Source organism: Myotis brandtii, unplaced genomic scaffold (assembly GCF_000412655.1).
Source record: "Myotis brandtii unplaced genomic scaffold, ASM41265v1 scaffold314, whole genome shotgun sequence".
In the NCBI taxonomy this organism is placed as follows: Eukaryota; Metazoa; Chordata; class Mammalia; order Chiroptera; family Vespertilionidae; genus Myotis; species Myotis brandtii.
Genome location: NW_005362033.1, coordinates 2629215 through 2655266, shown reverse-complemented (window position 1 = coordinate 2655266; position 26052 = coordinate 2629215). Strand labels below are relative to the sequence as shown.

The window sequence follows — 26052 nt, the reverse complement described above, 5'->3', positions numbered from 1 at the left end:
AGACTCATTTGCTTGTAGTATATTATTTTCTTTATGTTGCTGGATTTGTTTTCCTAAGTATTTTTATTTATAGGCTCATGATGCATATTGGACTGTAATTGGTGGGCTTTTTAAACTCTTTATTGTTGAAAATATTACAGATGTCCCCCCTCTCTCCTCATCCCATGTTTTCCCCCTCCACCCAGATTCTGCCCCACTCCAGGTGTTCACCACCCTATTATTGTCTGTGTCCATGGGTAATGTATGTATGCATAAGAGTTCTTTATCCCAAAATATGGCAAGAGTGGTTAATCCCTTCTCATACCCCTCCCCCTTCCCTCTAAGATCATTAGTCTATACCAGCGGTTCTCAACCTGTAGGTCGAGACCCCTTTGGCAGTCGAATGACCCTTTCACAGGGGTCGCCTAAGACCATCCTGCATATCAGATATTTACATTACGATTCATAACAGTAGCAACGTTACAGTTATGAAGTAGCAATGAAAATAATTTTATGGTTGGGTCACAACATGAGGAACTGTATTTAAAGGGCCAGAAGGTTGAGAACCACTGGTATACCATGTTTTTATGCCTCTGGCTCTGTTTTATTTATCAGTTTATTTTGTTCATTACATTCCTTGTTCGTTTATTTTGATTCAGTTGTTGGTAGATATATATTCATTGCTATTATATTATTCATATTTTTCATCTTTTTTTCCTTCTTTTTAAAGAAGACCCTTTAATATTCCATGTAATACTGGTTTGGTGGTGATGAACTCCTTTAGCTTTTTCTTATCTGTGAAGCTTTTTATTTGACCTTCAATTCTAAATGGTAGCTTTGCTGAGTAGAGTGATCTTGGTTGTAAGTCCTTGCTTTTCATCACTTTGAATATTTCTTGCCATTCCCTTCTGGCCTGTTGGAGAAATCAGCTGACAGTCATATGGGCGCTCCCTTGTAGGTAGGTAACTGCTTTTCTCTTGCTGCTTTTAAGATTCTCTTTGTCTTTAACCCTTGGCATTTTTTTTTTAAATCCTCACCCAAGGATATTTTTTCATTGGTTTTTAGAGAGAATGGAAGAGAAAGAGACAGAGAAATATCAATGTGAGAGAAACACACCTATTGGTTGCCTCCTGCACACGCTCTAACCAGGGCCTGGGCTGTGGAGGAGCCTGCAACTGAGATACATGCCCTTGACCGGAATTGAACCTGGGACCCTTCAGTCTGCAGGCCGATGCTCTACCCACTGAGCCAAACCAGCTATGGCACCCTTGGCATTTTAATTATGATGTGTCTTGGTGTGGGCCGCTTTTGTTCAGGGCTCCCTGTACTTGTATGTCTATTTCTTTCACTGGGTAAGGAGAGTTTTCTGTCATTGTTTTTTTCAAATAGGTTTTCAATTTCTTGCTCTCTCTCTTCTCTTTCCGGTAACCCCCTAATGCGAATGTTGGTATGCTTGAAGTTGTCCCAGAGACTCCTTACACTATCTTCATATTTTTGGTTTCTTTTTTCTTTTTGCTCTTCTGATTGGGTGTTTTTTGCTTCCTCTTGTTCCAAATCGCTGATTTGATTCTCGGAATCCTCTATTCTACTATTGATCCCCTGTAAATTACTCTTCATTTCAGTTAGTGTGTCCTTCATTACTAACTGGTCCTTTTTTATGTCTTTGATATTCTCACTAAGTTTCTTGAAGTGCTCATTAAATTCCTTGCACATCCTTATAACCACTGTTTTGAACTCTGTATCTGGTAGTTTGCTCGCTTCCATTTCGCTTCCTTTTCTGGAGATTCCTACTGTTCTTTCATTTGTGACATGTTTCTTTGTCTCCACATTTTGGATGCTTCCCTGTTTGTTTCTATGTATTAGGTAGAGTTGTTGTGTCTCCTGGAATTGGTAGAGTCGCCTTGAGTATTAGGTGTCCTTTAGGATCCAGTGGCTCAGCTTCCCCAGTCACCTGAGCTGGGCATTCTAGGTGTGCACCTATGTGGGCTGTGTGCACGGTTTTATTGTAGTTGTAGTTGAGCCTTGATTGCTGTTGGTGTCACTGGGAGGGATTGACCTCCCGGCCAATCGTCTGCTTGGACCAGCTGTGAGTAAAAAGGAAGAGCTGAGGTGCAGGAGATGCCACTGTGAAACAGGACTTGCCTCATTGGGGCTTTGGTGTTCAACAAGTCTGCCTCTTGAGTGTGTCACTAGTGGATGTGGTAGGGTTGCAATCTGGCATGGTCTGAAGCTGACCACTGGGTGCACTGGCTCTGGGGCCTACTGGGAGATGTAAAGTCAGCTACAGCCTGTGCCAGGCAGGAGCTACAGAGCGACCAGCTGATGGCTGCTACTTATGCTGGGCTTGTAGCTGTCCAGGAGAGGCCAAGCTGTGAAATAACGCAGGCTGCTGCTAGTGCTGGGCCTAGGATCATTTAACAAGAGGCACGGGGCACACTGAGGCCAGCTGCTGCTTGTTTGGGAGATTTGAACCCTGAGTAAGGACAAGCCAGTTATATGCAAAAGGTACTGCAAACAGCTTGGGTGGGGCTGCAAATTAGATGGGGCAGGGTCTCATGGACTCACCAGGATGGGACAAACTGTGGGCCAGGTTGATGGATACTCAGATATGGCATTTGCCTGTGGGCTCTGTGATGGGGAACAGGGACCTCTGCCAGCATTCTTATGTGCCCCCAAGATATTGGTTAGATGCCATATGATTTTGTTCCTCCATGTATGTCCCTGAATCCTTTCAAACTGCTGCCCCAACGCTGGAGCTCAGAGGGAGTGAGTCCAAATAAATCTGTGCACTGGCCCTATAAGAGTAACTGCCTGGGACTCCAGCAGACTGTAGTTCTCAGCCAAAATCCCTGTTGGTTTTTACAGCCCAAAGTTACAGGGACTTCTCTTCCCGGTACTGATATCCTGAGCTAAGGGGTCTGGTGTGGAACTGTGACCCCTAGTTCCTCACCGGAGCCTCTAAGGCCAAGATATCCCCCACGATTATAAAAACACTACATGTGGATGTAGGACCAGCCTGTTCCACACCTCCACCCCTCCTACCAGTCTCAAGGTGGCTTCTTTAATTCTCTAGTTGTAGGGCTTCTATTCAGCCAGATTTCAGGTGTTTCTGAATGATGTTAATTCTGTGAATTAGTTGTAATTTTGATGTGGTTGTGGCAGGCAGTGAGTACTGTGTTAACCTATTCCACCATCTTGGCCTCCCTCCTTCGAGAGTCTGTAGTTTTCTTATACTGCCTTTGGCTGGCTTTGGTATCACTGTGATGCTGGCCCCATAAAATGAGTTGGGAAGTTTCCCACCTCTGTTGTTTTCCAAAAGAGATTGTGTAGAATTGCTGTTAAATGCTTGGTAGAGTTTACAAGGGTCTGAAATTTTGTTTTTAATAATGTTTTAAGCTATGAATTCAGTGTTTTGTGTTTTTTTAGTAGAAATAAGGCTGATCAGATTATGTGTTGTTTTTTTCTTGAGTGAATGTTAGTAGTTTGTGGATTTTATTTCATCAAATTCTTGAATATATGGGTATGTAATTACTACCATTACATCTGTTTAATGATGAGTTTATAGTGATATCCCTTTCACTTCTCTCTCTCTCTCTTTTTTTGATATTCCTGTAGCATCAATTTGTTTGTTTTTATTTATTTTTTAAATCTTTATTGTTGAGATTATTACTGGTGTTCCTCTTTTTTCCCCCCATTACCCCCCCACCCGGTTCCCACTCTGCCCCAGGCCTTCGCCACGCTATTGTCTGTGTCCATAGGTAATCCATATCCTATATAATAAAGGGTAATATGCAAATAGAGCGAATGGCAGAACAAACGAACAACCAATCAACGTGTAATATGCTAATGATATGCTAAGGCTGTTCAACCCCTCGCTATGACGTGCACTGACCACCAGGGGGCAGTCAACTGGTCGACCAGTCGCTATGACGTGCACTGACCACCAGGGGGCAGATGCTCCGACTGGTAGGTTAGCTTGCTGCTGGGGTCTGGCTGATTGGGATAGAGCGAGATGGGCCAGACACACCCTGAAGCCCTCCCACGGCCCCTCCCTGGCCCGATCGTGCATCAGTGGGGTCCCTCAGCCTGGTCTGCACCCTCTCGCAATCCAGGACCCCTCGGGGGATGTCAGAGAGCCAGTTTCAGCCTATCCCGCAGGGCCCCTCCCCTTGGGAAGGCACCAGATGCAGGGCTCATGGCTGGTGAGTGCTGCTGTAGCAGCGCGAGCCTCTCCTGATCCGGACTGATTGGGCGCGAGCCCATGGCAGGCACAGTGGGGCCGGGATGAGCGGGAGTGGCAGGTAGGAGCTGCAGACAGCGTTGGACTGCGGGTTTCGGCCACCCAGAGGGACCCCACACGTGCACGAATTCGTGCACTGGGCCCCTTGTATGCATATAAGATCTTTTTTTAATCTCTTCCCACCCCTCCACCCCCCTTCCCTCAGAATCATCAGTCTGTTCCATTTCCATGCCTCTGATTCTATTTTATTCACCAGTTTATTTTTTTCATTAAATTTTATTTGCTTATTTTGATTTTTAGATTCAATTGTTGATAGGTATGTATTTGTTGCCATTTTGTTGTTCATATTTTTTATCTTCTTCCTCTTCTTAAAGAATACCCTTGGTTGTAGGTTCTTGCTATTCATCACTTTGAATATTTCTTGCCACTCCCTTCTGGCCTGCATAGTTTCTGTTGAGAAATCAGCTGACAGTCGTATGGGCATTCCCTTGTAGCTAACTAACAGCTTTACTCTTGTTGCTTTTAAGATTCTTTGTCTTTAGCCCTTGGCATTTTAATTATGATGTGTCTTGGTATGGTCCTCTTTGGGTTCCTCTTGTTTGGAACTCTCTGTGCTTCCTGGACTTGTAAGTCTATTTCTTTCACCAGGCAGGAGAAGTTTTCTGTCATTACTTCTTCAAACAGGTTTTCAATATCTTGCTCTCTCTCTTCTTTTGGCACCCTCATAATAAGCTTGAAGTTGTCCCAGAGACTCCTTGCACTGTCTTCATATTTTTGGATTCTTTTTTGTTTTTGCTCTTCTGATTGGGTGTTTTTTGCTTCCTCATATTTCAAATCGTTGATTTGATTCTCAGAATCCTCTACTGTTGAATTCCTGTATATCAAGCATGTCAAACTCGCGGCCCACAATGAATATTTTTGCACCCCAGCCAATATAATGGTATGTAAGAAACATTTTAATAAAAATTTCGTAACTTAATTTTTACAATATCCTGTTATACATAATTATTAAAAACAAACTACAATGTTCGCTAATGACTGATTACTATAATCGTGTTGCATTCATTTCCCTTACGCGCCTTATGCACAGGTGCACCATTTCTCTCCACTAATACTAGCAGTGAATATTTTAGCAGCCGATTGCCATGTCATTAGTCTTGTACTGTCTTGTTTGGTGTGCGCAACAGGAAATATTTCGCTTTCAGAGAACAAGAAAAATAGGTTTATTTGCGTTACGCTTATTTATTTGTGCAGTTATTCACTATCTGGTTAAGTTAATGTTCAAGAAAAAATATTAGTTTTTATTAAAATGTTCTATTATTTTATGTTAATGATGACTCATTTATTTCAGCCCTTTGCATTCAGCATGTCTTTATCCACATAAACCTACATTTCTATGAAAATTGAAGTTTCTGTTTTTTTGCGGCCCACATAAACTTAAACCTTGTTTATTTGGCCCATGTTAGCCTTTGAGTTTGACATGCTTGCTGTATATTATTCTTTGAGTCAGTGTATGCTTACTTTCTGACTGGTCCTTTTACATTTCTTTCATTTGTGACATGTTTCTTTGTATCCACATTGTGGCTGCTTCCCTGTGTTTGTTTCTATGTATTGGGTAGAGCTGCTATGTCTCCTTGAGTTGCTAGAGTGGCCTTGTGTAGTAGGTGTTTTATAGGCCTAGTGGCTCAGCCTCCCCAGTCACCTGAGCTGGGAGCTCTAGGTGCACCCCTTTGTGGGCTGTGAACACAGTCTTGTAGTTGAGACTTGATTGTTGTTGATGTCACTAGGAGGAATTGACCTCCATGCCAGTTGGCAGTGAGGACCAACTGTAACTACAGTGGGAGAGCTGCTGTGCAGGAGACACCTTATGGAGCTTCAGTGGGACTTTAGTTCTTACTGAGTGTGCCCCTTGAGTGTGTTGCTAATGGATGTGTAGAGTTGTAATCTGGAATAGTCTGACACTGACCACTGGGTACAGTGGCTGTTGGGTCTCCAGGGGGGTGCAAAGTCAGCCACTGCCTGGGGATACCCAGCAGGAGCTACACAGAGATCTGAAGATTCCTCATCTTTGTATCAAGTTTGGAAGTGCCCAGATGAGGCCCAGTTGTGAAGCAAGGCAGGTTGGTGCTAGTACAGGATCTTGGGCCTTTTATTGTTAGGTTTGGGGCTCCCTGTCCCAGCTGCTGCTTGTTTGAAAAATTTTAGCCTGAGCAAGGACAGGCCATTCGTATGCAAAAGCCGCTGCACACAGCTTGGGTTGGGTTATAAATTGGATGAGGCCAAGTCTTAGGGAATCACCAGAGCCAGAGAAAGCATAAATGGCTGCCAGTCAGCCCTGTGACTGGGTAGGTCCCAGCATAGGAACAATGATCTCTGTGAGCACCTTCATCTGGGAGAAAGCTCCCCACCCGAGTTCCTGCCCCAATGTCAGCCAATCCAGTTCCTCCTTGTATGTCTATGTTCCTCACATACCTCTGGTATGTTCTCAGAGCCTCACCCTGGTGCTGGAGCTCAGAGGAAGCAGGACCTTGTAAGTTTAGTACATGGTGCCAGCCTTTTTAAAGGAACAGCTGGGTCTCCAGCAGCCTCTGTGTCATTGAGCCCCAATTCGCACTGGTTTTTACAGCCTGCAGTTCTTACTGCCTGTAGGGACTTCTTTTCCCAGCTCTGGGACCCTGTGCTGGGGGTCTGGTGTGGGCCTGGGACCCCTTGCTCCTCCGGACAGCCTCTGCAGAGATGATCTCCCTCCCAATTAAAAAAGCGGCACACGTGTGTGCAGGACCAGCCCATTCTGCAACTCAGCACCTCCTACCGGTGCTTTTTTCTTTACTTCTCTAGTTGTAGGACTTCCATTTAGCCAGCTTTCCAGTGGTTCTGGATGATGGTTGTTCTGTATTTTAGTTGTAATTTTGATGTGGTTGTGGGAGGTGGTGAGTACAGGCATTTACCTATGCTGCCACCTTCAAATCTCCTCTCTCTCTTTTTTAAAGTTGATTTCAGAGAGAGGACCGGAGAGAGAGAGAGAGAGAAAGAGAGAGAACTATTGATTGGCTGCCTCATGCATGCACCCTACTAAGGATTGAGCCTGCAACTTGGGCATCTGCCCTGACCGGGAATCAAACCTTGTCCTCTTGGTTCATGAATTGATGCTTAACCACTGACCCACACCAGCCAGGCCCTCTTTCATTTCTGATGTTGGTAATTTTGTCTTTTTTTTTCTTTGTAAGTATCTATAGGGATTTAGTTGTACTTTTGAGAATTAGCTTTTGACTTGACATGTTCTGTTTTTCTGTTCTCAATTTCATGATTTTTTAAAAAATTCTCACCCAAGGATATGTTTTGGTTTTTTTTATTGATTTTTTTAGAGAGAGGGAGAAAGAAAGAGAGAAGGAAACATTTTTGTGAGAGAAACATTGATTGGTTGCCTCCATACTCACTCTGACTGGGCATCAAACCCACAACCTATGTATGTGCCCTGACTGTTAATTGAACTTGCAATCTTTTAGTGTACCAGAAACTCTGCAACCATTTGAACCACCTGGCCAGGGCCAATTTCATGAGTATTATGCTCTGTATTTTTTCTTTCCCCTTTCTTGCTTTGGATTTATTTTATTTTTATAGTTTTTTAAGGTAGAAACTTAGATTGCTGATTTGAGAATTTTCTTTTTTAAGATAATCATTTAATGGTATAAATTTCCTTCTAACCACTGCTTTAGGTACAGCCCACACTGTACCTGAATATTGCAAAATATTCAGATATTTTGAACTAAGGAAAAATCAAATGTCTCATTTCCCTTGGTTCTTACCTTTTGCCCATGTATTTAGAAATATGTTGAGAGGATCCAAGATGGCATCAGAGGAGGTGGGAGTTACACTCACCTCTTCCCAGGACCAAATTGGAGTTACAACTAAAATACAGTGGGGCCTTGACTTACGAGTGTCCCGACTAACGAGTTTTTCGAGATACAAGCTGTCTCTCGGCCGATTTTTTTGCTTTGAGTTGCGAGCTAAAATTCGGGTTACGAGCCAGCTTCAGATACCCCACCGCTAGCTGGCGCAGCGAACGTCACAGTGAACGCCACAACATCAGCCCAGCATCACGTGTCTCACTCGTTCACTTTTTGATTTGACATACGAGTAATTTGAGTTACCAGCTCCGTCACGGAACGAATTAAACTCGTAAGTCAAGGCCCCACTGTATAGAACAATCAACATGAATAACCAACTGAAGACTAGCTGAACAAGTCTCATAACCAAGAATTTATAGAAGAAGCCACATCAAGACTGGTAGGAAGAGTGAAGATGTGTGAAATGTGCTGGCTACAATCCAGTGCCTTCTTAAAGGTTCAGTGCACAGACTCTGATTTGCAGGCACTCATGTAGGGCTCAGGTATAGGGAAGGTGGCTAGGAGTGGACTAGAGTCATGTGAAGAGAGATTGTGTGTATGGCTCTGGGGAGAGAGCTGAGGGGACAGCTTGAGGTTCCTTGTGCTGAGTTTCTCGCCCACACCACAGGTGCCATCTTTACTGGGTCAAGCACTCCCTGTCATATGGCGTTATCCTTGGCGAAGGCAATAGCCCCACTCTCCCAACTCCCTGTTGCCCTGCCAAGCGGAGCTCATGTCCTGTAGAGGCATTAGCTACCTGGACCCCTGGTATAGAGGTCTGGGCAGACTCAAGGTGTCACAGACTGAGTTATATGACTCTGGATTGAGGGACCATCCCCAACCCCTCCAGGAGCCTGATTAGCTCTCCCTCCATCCCCATTGGAGATCTACTAGCTTTACCCTTTTGACTCCCAAGGCCATGCTTGCAAGCTTGAATTCTCGAGGCACTCCAGACAGAATCCTAGACAGACTGAGTTGTGTTGCTCTAAGGTGGGGTTCAATTTTCTGTTGTTTTCCTGACCCATCCAGAGCCCTACCTTCACATGGCCAAATCTTGATATCTTTGGGCATGATAAACTCTGTTGGTCTCACCCTGACAACTCCCTGAGATTCTGCCCACTTCAAAGGTTAGCGGGTATGTGGTGGATGGCGTCTGGCCTTTGTGTATCTTGGGACTTTTGCAGAGTAACCTCAAACCTAGCATTGGCACCGAGTTTGAACCTGAATCAATTTGGTAATGACTGCTCACCCCTACCTGGTGACTCACTGAGAACCTCCCTCAGGCAACTCATGTACTGCTAGAGGCTCTTTTAGTGACTGAGTTTAAATAGGCAGCTAGCAGGCAGAAGCAGATGGAGATCTTGGGATGCCTTAAAACTTTTGCTGACCTGCAGGTGGAAGCAGGATTTGGTGTACAGCTTGGCCCTTCCACACACACCAAGGCCCAGCAGAGGTAGCTACAAAACTGGATTGCTTTGTAGCTCAAAACAGGTTTCTCAGGGCTAGTCCCAGGCAGTGTATGACTTTGACCTGCATTGAGTCTTTGCCAAGAGGCCCCAGAACCAACACACCCTGTGGTGGGCTTCAGACAACATCAGAGCAGGACCCAGTTTTCTCCACAAAAGGCACATCCAAAGGGAGATCTCAAAGGCACCAAACTCCCCCTCCTCCTCTCCCACCCCCCCAAATCAAATTCTGCTTCATGTGGTCCACACCCATACAGCAGCTCATACACTGTGGTTGGGGTAGGTCAAGCCATCACAGTCAAGCCAGCCTGAGGTTCAACCCTTTATAGGGTCAGCCAAACAGTAATCAAGACTCAATTACAACAGGGGGGCCCACATAACCTACACAAAGTACAATCCTGGAGCGCCATATCAGGTGATCAGGAAGACTGCGTCTCTGGGTCCTATAGAACACCTAGGTAAGGCCACACTACCAAGACTGGAAGACGTAGCAAATCTACCCAATACACAAAAACAAACACACAGAGACAGCCAAGATGGAAAGAGAAAGAAACAGGCTCCAAATGAAAGAACACGAGAAATCTCCAGGAAAAGAACTAAGTGAAATGGAGGCAGGCAATCTACCAATATAGAATTCAACACAGTGGTTATAAGGATGCTCAAGGAAGTTAGTGAAACTTCAACAGAATAAAAATGGACATAAAAATCATAAAGAAAAACCAGTGAGAAATGTAGAAAACAATATCTGAAATGAAGAACATACTAGGAGGAATCATCAGTAGGTTAGATGAAATAGAAGATCGAATCAGTGATTAGGAAGACAAGGAAGCAGAAAACACTGATCAGAGCCAAAGGAAAAAAGAATGTAAAAAATGAATTTAGTGTAAGGACCTTTGGGACAACATCAGACATAACAATATCCACATCAGAAGGCCTACCAGGAGGAGAAGAGAAATCAAAGGATTGAGAATCTATCTGAAGAAATAATGACTGAAAATTTCCCTAACCTGACGAAGGAAAAGGACACACATGTCTGGGAATAGCAGAGAGTTCCAAACACGATGAACCTAAGGAGATCCACACTAAGACATATCATAATTAAAATGTTAAAGATTAGCCCTAGCTGGTTTTGCTCAATGGATAGAGCTTAGGCCTGGGGACCAAAGGGTCCCTGGTTTGATTCTGGTCAAGGGCATGTATCTTGGTTGCAGGCTCCTCCTGGCGTTGGCCCCGGCTCTGGTCAGGACTCATGGAGAAGGCAACCAATCGATGTGTTTCTCTCACATCAGTGTTTGTCTCTTTCTTCCACTCTCCCTAAAAATCAATGAAAAAATATCCTCGGGCGTAGCTCAGTAGTTGATTGTCAATCTGTGAACCAGAAGCTCATTGGTTTGATTTCCAGTCTGGGCACATGCCTGAGTTGCAGACTTGATACCCAGTGTGGAGCGTGCAGGAGGCAGCCGATCAATGAGTCTCATCATCGATGTATCTATCTCTCCCTCTCGTTTCCTCTCTAAAATCCATCAATCAGTCAATCAATAAAATTGGAGGAGAAATAGAGCTTCCCAGAGAAGAAAACACTAAAGAAAGAAGGTCATTACCACCAAACCAGCATTACAAGAAATGTTAAAGGGACTTTTAACTTTAAGAAGAAAAAAGGTGAAAAAAAGAACATAGTTATAAAGAATAAAATGGCAACAAATATACACTTATCAATAATCACTTTAAATGTAAATGCCTAAATGCTTCAATCAAAAACCATGGGTGGAGTAGCTGAATGGATAAAAAAACAATACCCATATATATGTGCTGTCTACAGGAGACCTACCTCAGAACAAAAGACACACACACACAGATTGAAAGTAAAGGGATGAAAAAAGATATTTCAAATAAATGATAAAGGAAAAAGAAGTTGGGGTACAAATACATCAGACATAATAGGCTTTAAAACAAAGGAAATATTAAGAGACAAGGACACTACACAATGACAAAGAAAGCAATGTAACAAGAGAATATAACTTGTAAATATTTATGCACCCAGTATATGAGCACCTAAATATATAAAGCAAGTCTTGGACATAAAGGGAGAGATCAACAGTAATACAGTCATAGTAGGAGATTTTAACACCCCATTTACAGGCAGAAAATCAAGGAAACAGCACCCTTAAATGACTTACTAGGCCAGATGTATTTGACATTTTTAGAGCATCCACCCCAAAGTAGCAGAATATACATTCTTTGCAAGTGTACATGAAACTTTTTCCAAAATAGACCACATGTTAGGCTACAAAACAAATCTTCTAAACTTAAGATTAAAATCATATCAAGCATGTGCTCTGACCATAATAGTATGAATTTAGAAATTGATTACAAGAAAAAAACCTGAAAAACACACAAACACATGAAGTATAAATAACGTTATTGAACAATGAATGGCTCAACAATTAGATCAAGAAACAAATCAAAAGATACCTTGAGACAAAGCAAAATAAAACCACTGCAACCCCATATTGATGGGCCTCAGCAAAAGCAGTTCTAAGAGTGAAATTCATAGCATTACAGAAATAAATAAAAAGTCAAACAATCTTACCAAATGAACCAGAAAAAACAACAAAGTGCAAAATGACTATAAGAAAGGAAATAATAAAGATCAGAGTGAAATAAACAAATTAGAGTCTAACAAAAATGATATAAAATATCGATGAAACCAAGAGCTGGTTCCTTGAAAAGATAAACAAGATTGATAAACTTTTCATCAGACTCATCAAAGGAAAAAAAGAGATTTCAAATAAATGATACCAGAAATGAAAGAGAAGTAACACCTGATATTTTGGAAACACAAAGGATTAGCCTATATAATAAAAGGCTAATATGCAAATCAACCGAATCAGTTGCTATGATGCGCACTGACCACCAGAGGGTAGATGCTCAACGTAGGAGCTGCCCCCTGGTGGTCAGTGCGCTCCCACACGGCGAGCACCGCTCAGCCAGAAGCCTTGAGCTGGGCTCACAGTTAGCAAGTGCAGTGGCAGTGGCGGGAGCCTCTCCCACCTCCATGGCAGCACTAAGGATGTCTGACTGATGGGCTTAAGCCCGTCAGTCGGACATCCCCCGAGGGCTCCTGGACTGTGAGAGGGCTCAGGCCAGGCTGAGTGAACCCCCTGAGTGCATGAATTTCGTGCACCAGGCCTCTAGTAAGAAAATGATGTTAATCATTTTTTGTGGCCTGGTGGCTCGGTTGGTTGGAGCGTCGTCTGGGACACCAAAAACGTTAAGGGTTCAATTCTTGGTTGGGTCAGGTATGTGAGGCAACTTGTTGGTGCTCCTCTCTCACATTGTTGTTTCTCTCCCACTTTCTTCCTTTCTCTCTCAAAATCAATTTCAAAAACATATCCATGGGTGATAATTATTTTGGAAGTGTGGCAAATTAAAAAATAGGAAATATGATGACAAATTGAATAATCTGGAGGAAATGAATAAAGTTCCAGAAACATACAATCTTCTGAGTCAAGAAGAAGCAGAAAATCTGTAGAGCAGTAATAAAATAAAAACTGTCCTGGACCAGTTGGCTTCACAAGGGAATTTCACTAAACTTTCAAAGAACCTATTCTCAAACTATTACAAAAACTCAATAGGAGGGAAGACTCCCAAGTTTATTTTACGAGAGCAACAGTAAAGAAAAAAGATACAGAAAGAAATTTATAGGCCAATGTCCCTGTTGATCATAGATGCAAATATATTCAACAAAATATTAGCACACTGAATTCAGCAATACGTTAAGAAATGCATACAGCATGATCAAGTAGGATTTATTCTTGGGATGCAAAGTTGGTACAATATTTGTAAATCAATTACATGAAATGTTGAAGGGTATTCCAGTGGTTCTGAATGATGGTTGTTCTGTATTTTAGTTGTAATTTTGATGTGGTTGTGGGTGGCGGTGTGTACAGGCGTTTACCTATGCTGCCATCTTGGTTCTCTCTTCTGGAACTTTAATGACCCAAATGTTATACCTTTGCCATCCCCCTGTAAGTCTCTGAGGCTCTATTTACAATTTTCTAAATTTTTTTTTTTAAAGATCTTTTTTTTTTAAATATATTTTATTGATTTTTTACAGAGAAGAAGGGAGAGGGATAGAGAGTTAGAAACATCGATGAGAGAGAAGCATCGATCAGCTGCCTCCTGCACACCCCCTACTGGGGATGTGCCTGCAACCAAGGTACATGCCCTTGACCGGAATCGAACCCGGGACTCTTCAGTCCCCAGGCCGACGCTCTATCCAGTGAGCCAAACCAGCTAGGGCCTAAATTTTTTTCTGGAAAAATTTCAATTCATCTGTCCCCAAATTTACTGATTCTTTCCTCTGTTTCCATTGTGCTTTGTCTTTCTAATTAATTTTAAGTTGTTTTATGTGTTTTTTTTAATTCTCTATTTCTCTGTGAAGGCAGACTTCATTTGTTCCAAGAGTGTTTGACCTTCTTGTAGCATGATTATAATATCTTCTTTTTTTAATATTAACTTTTTCAAAATGTATGTTTTTATTGATTTCAGATAGATAAGAAGGGGCGGGGGAGAAAGAAATATCAATGTGAAAGAGAAACATCGATAGGTTGCCTCCTGTGCCCTAACTGGGGACCGAAAACACAGCCTGGTCATGTGCCCTGACCAGGAATTGAACTGGCCACTTTTTTGATACACAGGACACTCAACCAACTGAGCCACAGCTGGCAGAGCTTTAAAACAATTTTTTTGTTGTGTAATCCTAGTATCTGTGTCATCTTGTTAGGTTTAGGCTTCCATTTCCAACTAGCATTCCTTAGGTTGTGGTCCAGAGTCAGTTTAATTTTGGATCTTACCTGCATATACCCTTCCCAATGTCTAGTCTCGGTCCTGGCCAGTGGGCGGGTCATAGTTTGGTTTTCAAACCCTTGGAGAATGATCGATCTTATAGTCAGGTTCATGCGTGCTCAGCTCAGGGCTGAGCCCAAGAGATCACACACAACTTTATAAGCTTTCATGAACTCCCTCTTTTCTGTGATTTGACATTTTTTGTTGTTGTTGTTCCTAAGGACACCACCTTCCTGGTTGTCTGGCTGGAAAGCTAGGGCTTTTGTTTCCTTAATAACTTCAACACATTTTTCACAACTAAGCCTCTTTGGCCAAACTGCAAGTGTGTAAAGGATAAAAGAAATGGGGATTCTCTTCTTTCTACTTGGAACTAAATTTTTCTGTCAAAGAATAAGGTTTTGAGAGCTTTGGGAGCTGCCTGGGCTGCTGTCATTGGCTCCATTGCTACACTGGTATTGTTTGGGGCCAAAAAAGCCTAAGGGATTGACTTCCTCCACTCTCCTTACCCATAGGAGCCCCTTTTCCTGCTCCTTAGACCAGAAACAGAAGGCTTCTCTGGAGCTTTTTCTTTGTGCATCTGGGCGCCACTTTAACTTTTGAGTCCAGACTGGAGACACTGGGAAACTTGCCTCCAATATGGTGGTACTTCGAGTTCTGGTTTCCATTTTCCATCTGCCTGCTGCCATTTATGTTTTCAGATTCTCATAGACATTTCTCCAGTGTTTTTAGTTGTATTCTGTGGGAGAAATGGAGTGGAGTGTGCTTATTTCATCTTGACCTACTTTGTATATCAAATCAAATCAAAGGATAATGTTTTTTATATGGATTTGCGTTTTTCACCTGAGAAATCAAATACATTAGATAGATGCTGGTTTAATGCTTGCCTCTGGTGGTTCCTATTTTTATTGTATTAAAACCTTGAGCTATAGAAGGTGGCCATATATTAACACCTCATATTTATTCTTAAGCCTTTTCTGGAGCCTAGAAATTCCTAATTTTCTCCTAGTTCCAGCTCTCATTTTTAATAAAGAATAGAAAGTCTCTTTTTAAAAAAAATATATTTTTATTGATTTCAGAGAGGAAGGGAGAGAGAGATAGAAACATCAATGATGAGAGAGAATCATTGATTGGCTGCTTCCTGATGCCCCCTAGATTTGCGTTTTTCACCTGAGAAATCAAATACATTAGATAGATGCTGGTTTAATGCTTGCCTCTGGTGGTTCCTATTTTTATTGTATTAAAACCTTGAGCTATAGAAGGTGGCCATATATTAACACCTCATATTTATTCTTAAGCCTTTTCTGGAGCCTAGAAATTCCTAATTTTCTCCTAGTTCCAGCTCTCATTTTTAATAAAGAATAGAAAGTCTCTTTTTAAAAAAAATATATTTTTATTGATTTCAGAGAGGAAGGGAGAGAGAGATAGAAACATCAATGATGAGAGAGAATCATTGATTGGCTGCTTCCTGCATGCCCCCTACTGGGGATCGAGCCCGCAACCCAGGCATGTGCCCTGACTGGAATTGAACCCAGGACCCTTCAGTCCGCAGGTCAATGCTCTATCCACTAAGCCAAACCAGCTAGGGCGAAAGTCACTTTCTTGAATAAACCTTTTTATATTTGCACATATCACTCAGGTGGCCTTGGGTTTTCTGAATTTGCCCTTGTAACTTCTTTTACCAGTGAAGGGATTTGTAATGACCTACTGTTTTTGTAACTGAAGATCAATACTAAGAACTCAAAAGCAGTGTGTAGTTTCATTTGAGTAACTTCTTTAGGATATACTGATGTTTTATACTTCCTTTAAATAGATGCTACGTTTTAGGATATTCATTCATAGTAGGAGAGGTTAACAAAATAATTTCTTCTGAGCTGAGTTGACTTTTCAGAAATGTATTGATTTTGTATTTTGCTAATACACATTCTCCTTAATAGCCACTTAGTTGGCTGACTAATGTATGGTCGTTAGGAATACGCTTGCATGCTCCTTGTGCTGGAGCTTCATTTCCTTAGTTATCTTCTCTACTTTAAGTTGTCTTTATCATAAGACATCTTCTGTCTGACTACAAAAAAATTCCTGACCTCAGGTTTTTTTTGTTTTTGTTTTCATAAAGATGCTGCTAATAGGCCCTGCCAGGTAGCTCAGTTGGTGAGAGCACTGTCCTGATACACCAAAGTTGTGGGATCAAAACTTGGTCTGGGCACATACAAGAATCAACCAATGAATACATAAGTAATTGGAACAACAAATCAATGTTTTATCTGTCTGTAAAAATCAATAATTAGCCGTAACTGGTTTGGCTCAGTGGATAGAGCATCGGCCTAGGTTCGATTCCAGTCAGGGGCACATGCCTGGGGTGCGGGCTTGATCCCCCAGTAGGGGGGCATGCAGGAAGCCACCGATCAATGATTCTCTCTCATCATTGATGTTTCTATCTCTCTCTCCCTTCCTCTCTGAAATCAATAAAAATATTTTTTTTAAAAAGAGATTTTCTATTCTTTATTAAAAATGATTAAACTTGATTCTCTCTCATCATTGATGTTTCTATCTCTTTCTCCTCTCCCTTCCTCTCTGAAATATAAATAAATAAATAATCCAATGATTAAATATTTTTAAAAAGATGCTGTTGTTAATAATTTAAAATAGAAAAAATGTGGTAATATATGAGGTAAATTTAATCTTTCAATAGATATTTTTGGTAAGTTTATTCTTTCAACAAATATTTATTAAGCACCTATTATGTAATACCAGATACCAAGGATGCAAAAATAAATGAAATTTCACAGATTGGACATTCAGGAAAATTTTTGACCATTGCATGAAGTTTATAGTCCAAAGAACTTCTGGATCCAGAAAAAGGGTAGTGTAATCTCGTTCTGTGTTTCTGAAATAAAATATTTTATTTATGGATATCAAAATGTCTTTTAATGAATTTAATCCCCAGAAATGTGCTTAAAAATATGTAAAACTTTGTACCTAATCTTAGAGGAAAAGCTTTTAGTTTCTCACCATTGAGTATGATGTTAGCTGGGAGATTATATATGGCTTTTATTGTGCTGTGGTAATTTCCTTCTAGTCCTAGTATGTTGAGAGTTTTAAATTATGAAAAGAGTATTGCATTTTGTCACATGCTTTTTCTGTATCTATTGAGTTGATCATGTGATTCCTGTTTTTTTAAGATGTTTTATTGAAATTTTTAGAGAGAAAGAGAGAGCAAGAGAGAGAGAAACATCAATGTGAGAGTGCAACATCAGTCAGCTGCCTCCTTCACAACCCCCCCACCACCACCACCACCGGGATTGAACCCGCAACCTGGTTATGTGCCCTGACCAGGAATCAAACCCGCCTTTTGGTGTATGGGACGATGCTCAACCAACTGAGCCACACCAGCCAGGGTAGTAATAATCTGTTTTAAGCTGATAACAACTTAACTTTAATCACATACAAAAACTCTATGCTTTTACTTCTCTCTGGTCCCCTCCTCACTCAAGCATTTTTTGACTCAAATAAATAATTTTAATGTTTTGTATATAAGTTTCTTTTCTATAAAAATAGGAATAAGCTATTCTGCTAACCCACAGGTTCTCAAAGTGTGGTTGCACACCTATAGAGGGTCCCTGAGACATTTTCAAGGGATCCATATGATCAAAATGATTTCTACAACAATTCTAAGATGTTATTTGTCTTTCTAAAAAATATTTTTTTTATTTATTTACTTATTTTTTTAATTCTTGCCTGAGGATATTTTCCATTGATTTTTAGAGATATATATATTATTTTATTGATTTCAGAGAGAAAGGGAGAGACAGACAGAAACATCAATGATGATAGAGAATCATTGATTGGCTGCCTCCTGCACTTCCTTCTCCTCCTCAGGGATCAAACCCACAACCCAGGCATGTGCCCTGACTGGGAATTGAACCGTGACCTCCTAGTCCATAGGGCAATACTCAACCACTGAGCCACGCCTGCCAGGTTGTCTTTTTACTCTGTTAACATTTGCAATAGTGGTGGGAAGGCAGCTGTGGGAAGACCTGCTGGCATTGAACCACATGTACTAGTAGTCACTGTGCTGCCACATACTCTTAGGAAAACGGAGTGCCACCTTCACTCACGGTGTCTTTGGAGAAGCAGATAATTTTATTAAATCTAAACCCTGTTTAATATGTGTGATGTGGGAAATATGCAGAAGCACTTCTGCATACTGAAGCAGACACTTGTGGTAAGGTAAAACACGTGTAGTTGGTTGTTTTTGTGAGTTAAAGTAGCTGCTTTTTTAATGGAATACGATTTTTACTTGTAAGAATGACTATTTTCAAACTACAGTTATTCAGACTTGGATGTTTGGCAGACATTTTCTTGGGAATGAATGGAGTTAACTTGTTATTCAAGGAGAACAACTGACAGTATTTGTTGCCCAGTGGTAAAAATTAAAGCTTTTTAAGTGAAAATTAGAATTTTGGAAAATTTGTATTCACCACTGTGTGCTTTGAAGAGTGTTCCAGCAAGATCATTGGTGATGCTAATGATGTGATTTCTTTTCTACCCTGTATGATGCAATGTCTCAACATTTGGGAAATCAGCATAAGCCAGTAAACCAATATTTTCCAAAATATTTGGAAATATATGATGTTACAAAATTATGAGTAAAAGACCAGTGGATTTTAATATCTAGACATAAAACATAAACAAAAGCTCATTAGGGTCCTCAATAATTTTTAAGATATCAAAGTCCTGAGAATATGAAGTTTGAGATTCATTATTTTAACATTAAAGGGTTATAAAGGTCAAATGAATGTAATATTCATGAATATTAAATCATTTGTAAAATATTTTAAATGTAGATTTAGAAATAATTTTTGAGCTCCTACTGTTATATTGCTATGCAAATCCTTCAAGCTCAGACTTTGAAGAAGAGACCTGGAAAGAGAACATGCATGCATCATTGCTATTGAGGAGCTTGTTCGCTTAGATGAGGAGTAGGGGGAATTCACATATAATTCCTGTGTTCCACAAACCAAATAGTGAAAAAGCGATATTATGATGAGGTTTGTTTTGTCCTAAATATACTTTTACTAGTATATATGCTTATATTTGTAATATATATGTATGCATACACACATACTTCTCTGTGGATCGAACCCGCAACTAAGGCATGTGCCCTGACCGAGAGAAGACCCGTGACCTCCTGGTTCATAGGTGTGTGTGTGTGTGTGTGTGTGTACATGTGCACGCGCACATGCATGTATGCTTGGGCTCACAGCAAACCTAAGCCCTGCTGTTCATAAATATAGTCCATTATTGTTCAAGTTGCGTTTTGGTTTTTGAAGTTTTCCCTTCTTCCCTTACAGGTATAGAACAAGATGCAGTGAATACTTTTACCAAATATATATCTCCAGATGCTGCTAAACCAATACCTATTACAGAAGCAATGAGAAATGATATAATAGGTAAGCAGTGCTTAAAGTTACGGCCAAAAAAAAAAGTTGCCTGTTTTTGGTTATTGATTAAGAGAATTTTTTATGAACATGGAATTTAATATACCCTTTCCTAGTTTGTTTTCAGATAACTGGTTGTAGCTCACTCACAAACTTTCTCTCATATGTTAGACCAAATTCTTAGACTTTGATTTGAATAACAACAGCAAGAACAATAATATCACACATTTATTGAGTATTTATTATGTCCCAGACAATATTCTTTACTTCTCACAGATAAACTCATTTACTCTTCTAAAGAATCTTGCAGCCCAAGCCAGTTTGGCTCAGTGGATAGAGTATTGGCCTGTGGACTGAAGGGTCCCGGGTTCGATTCCCATCCGGGACACGTGCCAGGGTTGCCAACTTGATCCCCAGTAGGGGGTGTGCAGGAGACCGCCAGTCAGTGATTCTCTCTCATCAATGATGTTTCTATCTCTCTCTCCCTCTCACTTCTCTAAAATCAATAAAGATGTATTTTTTTAAAAAAGGAATCTTGCAGCATAAATATAGTTATCTTATATAATAAAAGCCTAATATGCAAATTGTCCCCTTGACTTGGAGTTCAATTGGGAGTTTGACCAGGGGGGAGCGGCCGGCTGGCCAACTGCCTGTGGTTCCTCCCCACAGCTGGCCTGGCCCGATTGGCCCCAATCAGGGTGGGCCAGCCAGACCCCACCTGTGCACTGGGCCTCTAGTTGTTTTATAAATGAGGAAACTGAAGCATAGAGGGTAAGTAGTTTTCCTAACTTAGTAGAGCTCAGACATGGCAGCGGGATTTGAAACCAGACCCCCACATGTTAAGTAGTATGGTGCTTGGCAGTGTTTTTCAAACTGTATTGCAATCAATCTCTATGTCCTCATCCCATTGCCAAAAAAAATACTAGAATAGAAAAATCAAAATCCTTCATTATAGTATGGCTAAAGAAACATCATTTCAGGAAATTATTTCCATTACGTGTGTGTGTGTGTGTGTGTGTGTGTGTGTGTGTGTGTACTGAGTCACATAAATATGTTGCTCCGTAAACCATAGTTAAAAAAAAAAGTTTGGAAGCCTTACTGTGTTGCATCAGCAAGGCTTAGATGTACTTGTAATCACAGACAAAAGTGGTTCATTTATTCATTGAACAAATATATTCCCATCAAGTCCTAGTAGTAAGTTTTGTATTATTTTTTTATTTTATTGATTTTTTACAGAGAGGAAGGGAGAGGGACAGAGAGTTAGAAACATCAATGAGAGAGAAACATTGATCAGCTGCCTCCTGCACACTCCCTACTGGGATGTGCCCGCAACCAAGGTACATGCCCTTGACTGGAATTGAACCTGGGACCCTTCAGTCCGCAGGCCAACGCTCTATCCACTGAGCCAAACTGGTCAGGGCCAAGTTTTGTATTTTTATTACCAAAAATTGATACTTGTGATTTATGAAATAGAGCATATTATTCTGTTCCTAGCAGATTCTTCCCAGTGTGAGGCTCTTTCAGTCTTTACTGTAAGTCCTTTGCACTCACTCATTTTTGGAGACAGCAACATGTCCTCCAGTCGAAGCTGTGGCTCTTACTTGGCCCACCATACTTTCTAGTGAACAACTGCTGGCTATTTTGGGGTCCATCAGATGCCTGCATTGTTTTCCCTTTCTTTCTTCCACACAGATTCCTCTAACACGGGTCTTAATGACTCTTGGTGATCTGTCCTTATCTGCTTATATTTTGGGATTTTCCACCCAGTTTTATTGCAGAGTTGTCATGGCATTTTGGTTTTTCTGTGTAGTTCCTTTGTCTGTTTTTTTTTTTTTTTTAAATATATTTTATTGATTTTTTACAGAGAGGAAGGGAGAGAGATAGAGAGTTAGAAACATCGATGAGAGAGAAACATCGATCAGCTGCCTCCTGCACATCTCCCACTGGGGATGTGCCCGCAACCCAGGTACATGCCCTTGACCGGAATCGAACCTGGGACCCTTCAGTCCGCAGGCCAACGCTCTATCCACTGAGCCAAACCGGTTTTGGCCCTTTGTCTGTTTTTATGTAGGAATTTGTTGCTCCCATCTTCCAGACTTCCCTAGACTGACTTTTTCTAATAATACAACTGGGGTGTCTTACCTGATTAGAATTTGACTATTTAAGGGATTGGTTGGCTAGTGATTCCTTAGGAGGTTTGTTTGTACCAGTTGATAACCAGGCTGGGGTAGGGAGAAAAGGAAGGAGTTTTGAGTCAAGTAAAACATTTGAAATGAAATGTCATTGCAATTCTAATTTTCCTTCTCTTAAACTTTATCAAATTAATGATGTAATCCCTTGAGGGGGAAAATCTTCTGAAGGATCAGGGGATCTGAGAAAGTTTCCATCCAGTGTCTGTTATGCATTTTTAGATGTTAATTACATATATATCTTTATAGAGCAGTCACTTTTACCTTTTGAAATTCATTCTTCTGAATCCTGTCCTAATTATTTGTTTCCTGTTTCAGGTGGAATATTTTAATACAGCTGAATTTTAAGTTATCATTTGAAGAAGTCCCCACTTTAGCTATTATTATTCTGTGTTGCACCAGCCTAATTTTATTGTAAATGTTATCAGTGGGTTTTTGATGTTGCTATCTAATTACTCTGTCTTTATGTGGGGATTCAGAATAACACCAAAACTATACTACCACAGCCTCTTCTGTTTTCCACAAATCCTTGAAGTTGTCAAATATTTTTATTATTATTTTGTTATCTTCACCTGAAGATATTTTTTCCATTGCTTTACAGAGAGAGTGGAGGGGAGAGGGAGAGACACAACTGGTTGCCTCCCGCACAAGCTTCAATGGAAAGGGGAGGGAGTGGGAGTGGGTAACGAACCCGCAACCCAGGTACGTGTTTTTGATCAATAATTGAACCCCCAACCTTTCAGTGCACAGGCTGACACTCTGACCACTGAGCAACACTAGCCAGGCAAGTTGTAGGATTTTAAAAAAACTTTGAAGGTACAGCTGACAGAATTTGCTATTAGTTTGGAAGTGAGTGGTGTGAGAGGAAAGAACGAATCAAGCATGACTGAGTACCTGGGAGAGTGGAGTTGCCATTTATAAGATGTGGGGAAAATCAGGAGTTTGGGGTTTAGACATCCAAATGGCAGTTGGACATCAACATTAGGAGTTCATGAGAGAGGTTCAGGTTGTGGAGATTTATGTTTGAAAGTATCAGCATATAAATGGGTTCAGAGTCATGAAACTGGATTACCATCGGACTGAGTGTAATGAGTGAAGACAAGAGGTCTAAGGACCAAATTCTGGGACAGGCGTAACATTTAGAGTCTGTGAGATGAGGAAGAACTAGCAAATTAGTATCAAGAGAGAAGTTTTTCCTGGAAGTCAAGTGAAAAATGTTCCTGGGAAAAAGGGAGTGATCAAAGGTGTTAAATCATGCTGATAGGTTAAGTAAGATGAATAGTGGGAATGGATTGGATTTGGCAACCCTATGGGCAACTGGGCCACTGGTCAGCTTAATTAGAGTGGACCTTTAGGGGCAAAAACTTAATTGGAGGATCTTAAGAAAGAATGGGAGGAAGAATGAAGACAGCAAATATGGGCAACTCTTATGAGGCATTTTGCTCTAAAGATGAGCTGAAAGGGGATGTTAAGCCAAGGAACAATGGTTTTTGTTTTTTGTTTTTAAGGTGACATGTTATAAACATACTAGAGGCCCGGTGCACAAAATTCGTCGGGGGGGGGGGTGGTGTCCCACAGCCCGGCCTGCACCCACTCTAATCCAGGACCCCTCGGGGGATGTCCAACTGCCTCTTGCAATCCAGGACCACTGGCTCCTAACCACTTGCCTGCCTGCCTGCCTGCCTGATTGCCCCTAACCACCTCTGCCTGCCTGTCTGATTGCCCCTAACTGCTTCCCTACCGGCCTAATTGCCCCTAACTGCTCCCCTGCTGCCCTGATCACCCCTAACCGCCTCTGCCTTGCCCCACACTTGGGACCCAGGATTCCCTCCTCTGGCCAGTCACAGGCACCCGGGACCCAAGCTTCCCTCCCTCTGGCCAGCCGCAGGCACCCAGGACCTGGGCTGGCTTCACCTGGGCCAGCCGCAGCTACAGGGGACTATGGGCGGGCGGCTTGTTCCTCTCCTGGGCCGCAGTTTGACTGGTCCCCATTCCTCTCTTGCGAGCTCATTTGTGCCTGGCTGGTCCCCATTCCTCTCTCCCGTGTTGAGTGTCTGAGCTGTTACAGCATGATGACCATTTGCATATTAGCTCTTTATTATATAGGATAAGATGTATGATAGCATACAAGCAAGTGTAGACTGTATATAGCTGGTGAGAATAAGGCAATAACGAAGAAAATTTTGATGTAAGAGAAAAGGGGGACAGTTGCTGTAGGAAAGAAGTCTTGAAAAAGCAAAAGAGGATGAGGTCCAGTGCTCAAATTGTTACTCAGATAGTGAGGATAGTATTTCTGTAGTAACAGGACAGATGGGTAGAGGTGCAGGTTGGTTGATAGATGTGATGAGAAGTGATAGAAATAATTTTCTGATTGCTTCTGTTTTCTTAATGAAGTCGGAAGCAAAGTCATCAACAAAGAGAATAGGGGAGGAGGTGTTAAGACATTCAAGGAGAGAGGGTAAGATGTGCCTGTATTGTCTAGGACCGTGGTCGGCAAACTGCGGCTCGCGAGCCACATGTGGCTCTTTGGCCCCTTGAGTGTGGCTCTTCCTAAGCCTTAGGAGTACCCTAATTAAGTTAATAACAATGTACCTACCTATATAGTTTAAGTTTAAAAAATTTGGCTCTTAAAAGAAATTTCAATCGTTGTACTGTTGATATTTGGCTCTGTTGACTAATGAGTTTGCCAACCAGTGGGCTAGGAGAATATGAGAGTAAATGGACCAGGAAACTGTAGTACAATCGTTGGTTTCATTAAGGTCCCACTGAGGTCATGAACTTAAAGTGAAACCAGCCATCATGGTTGTATGAGTTTTTTAAGCCATGTTTAATAGTTAGCTAATCAGCCCTAACTGGTTTGGCTCAGTGGATAGAGCGTCGGCCTGCGGACTGAAGGGTCCCAGGTTCAATTCCGGTCAAGGGCGTGTACCTTGGTTGCGGGCACATCCCCAGTAGGAGGTGTGCAGGAGGCAACTGATCGATGTTTCTCTCTCATCAATGTTTCTTTTTTTTAAAATATATTTTATTCCTGCACATCCCCCACGGGGGATGTGCTCGCAACCCAGGTACATGCCCTTGACCGGAATCGAACCCAGGACCCTTCAGTCCGCAGGCCGACGCTCTATCCACTGAGCCAAACCGGTTAGGGCTCTCATCGATGTTTCTAACTCTCTATCCCTCTCCCTTCTTCTCTGTAAAAAATCAATAAAGTATATTTTTTTAAAAATAGCTAATTAGGTTATTGATGTGCTAGAGTTTATTTAGACAGTTCCTAATGTTAGCATATTTTATGTTTTTAAATTTCAATTGAATAATATTTTGATAAACTTTTTATTGAATTTGTTGGGGTGACATTGGTTAGTAAAATTATATAGGTTTCAGGTGCACAATTCTACAACACATCTGCATTTTGTATTATGTGTTCACCACCCAAAGTCAAGTATCCTTCATCACCATTTATCTGCCCTATGCCCTCTTCTGCCTCCCCCATCCTCCTTTACCTCTGGTAATCACTATGCTGTTGTCTGTGTCTATGAGGGTTGTGTATTTTTGTTTTTTTTTCTTAATACCTTCACGTTTTTCAGCCAGCCCTGCAACCCTCTCACCTCCGACAGCTGTCAGTCTTTTCTCTATGAGTCTGTTTCTGTTTTGTCCATCAGTTTATTTTGTTCATTCGATTCCACATATGAATGAAATCATATGGTACTTGTCTTTCTCTGACTGGCTTATTTCACTTAGCATAATGCTCTCCAGGTCCATCCATGCTGTCACAAAGAGTAGGATTTCCTTTTTTTTAACAGACAATTAGTATTCCATTGTGTAAATATACCACAGCTTTTTTACCCATTCATTCACTGCTAGACACTTGGGCTGCTTCCTGATCTTGGCTATCCTATCTAATAATAGACAAACATGGTAATTAACCATACCTCTGCTACGCTTCCCATTGACTAATCAGCAGGATATGCAAATTAACTGCCAACAAAGTGGCGGCCGGGCAGCCAC

The 26052-nt window shown here is 41.4% G+C and overlaps 1 protein-coding gene across 1 annotated transcript in view; it reads left to right on the top strand.

The window, feature by feature from the left end:
• AKAP10 (A kinase (PRKA) anchor protein 10) overlaps positions 1 to 26052 on the top strand; it is a gene marked incomplete at its 5' end in the record, with an annotated part of 73784 nt that overhangs the window by 11190 nt on the left and 36542 nt on the right. The window contains one exon of the mRNA XM_005870188.2: positions 19772 to 19870. Coding sequence (XP_005870250.1) covers positions 19772 to 19870 — 99 coding nt within the window. The remainder of the gene's footprint in view (positions 1 to 19771; positions 19871 to 26052) is intronic.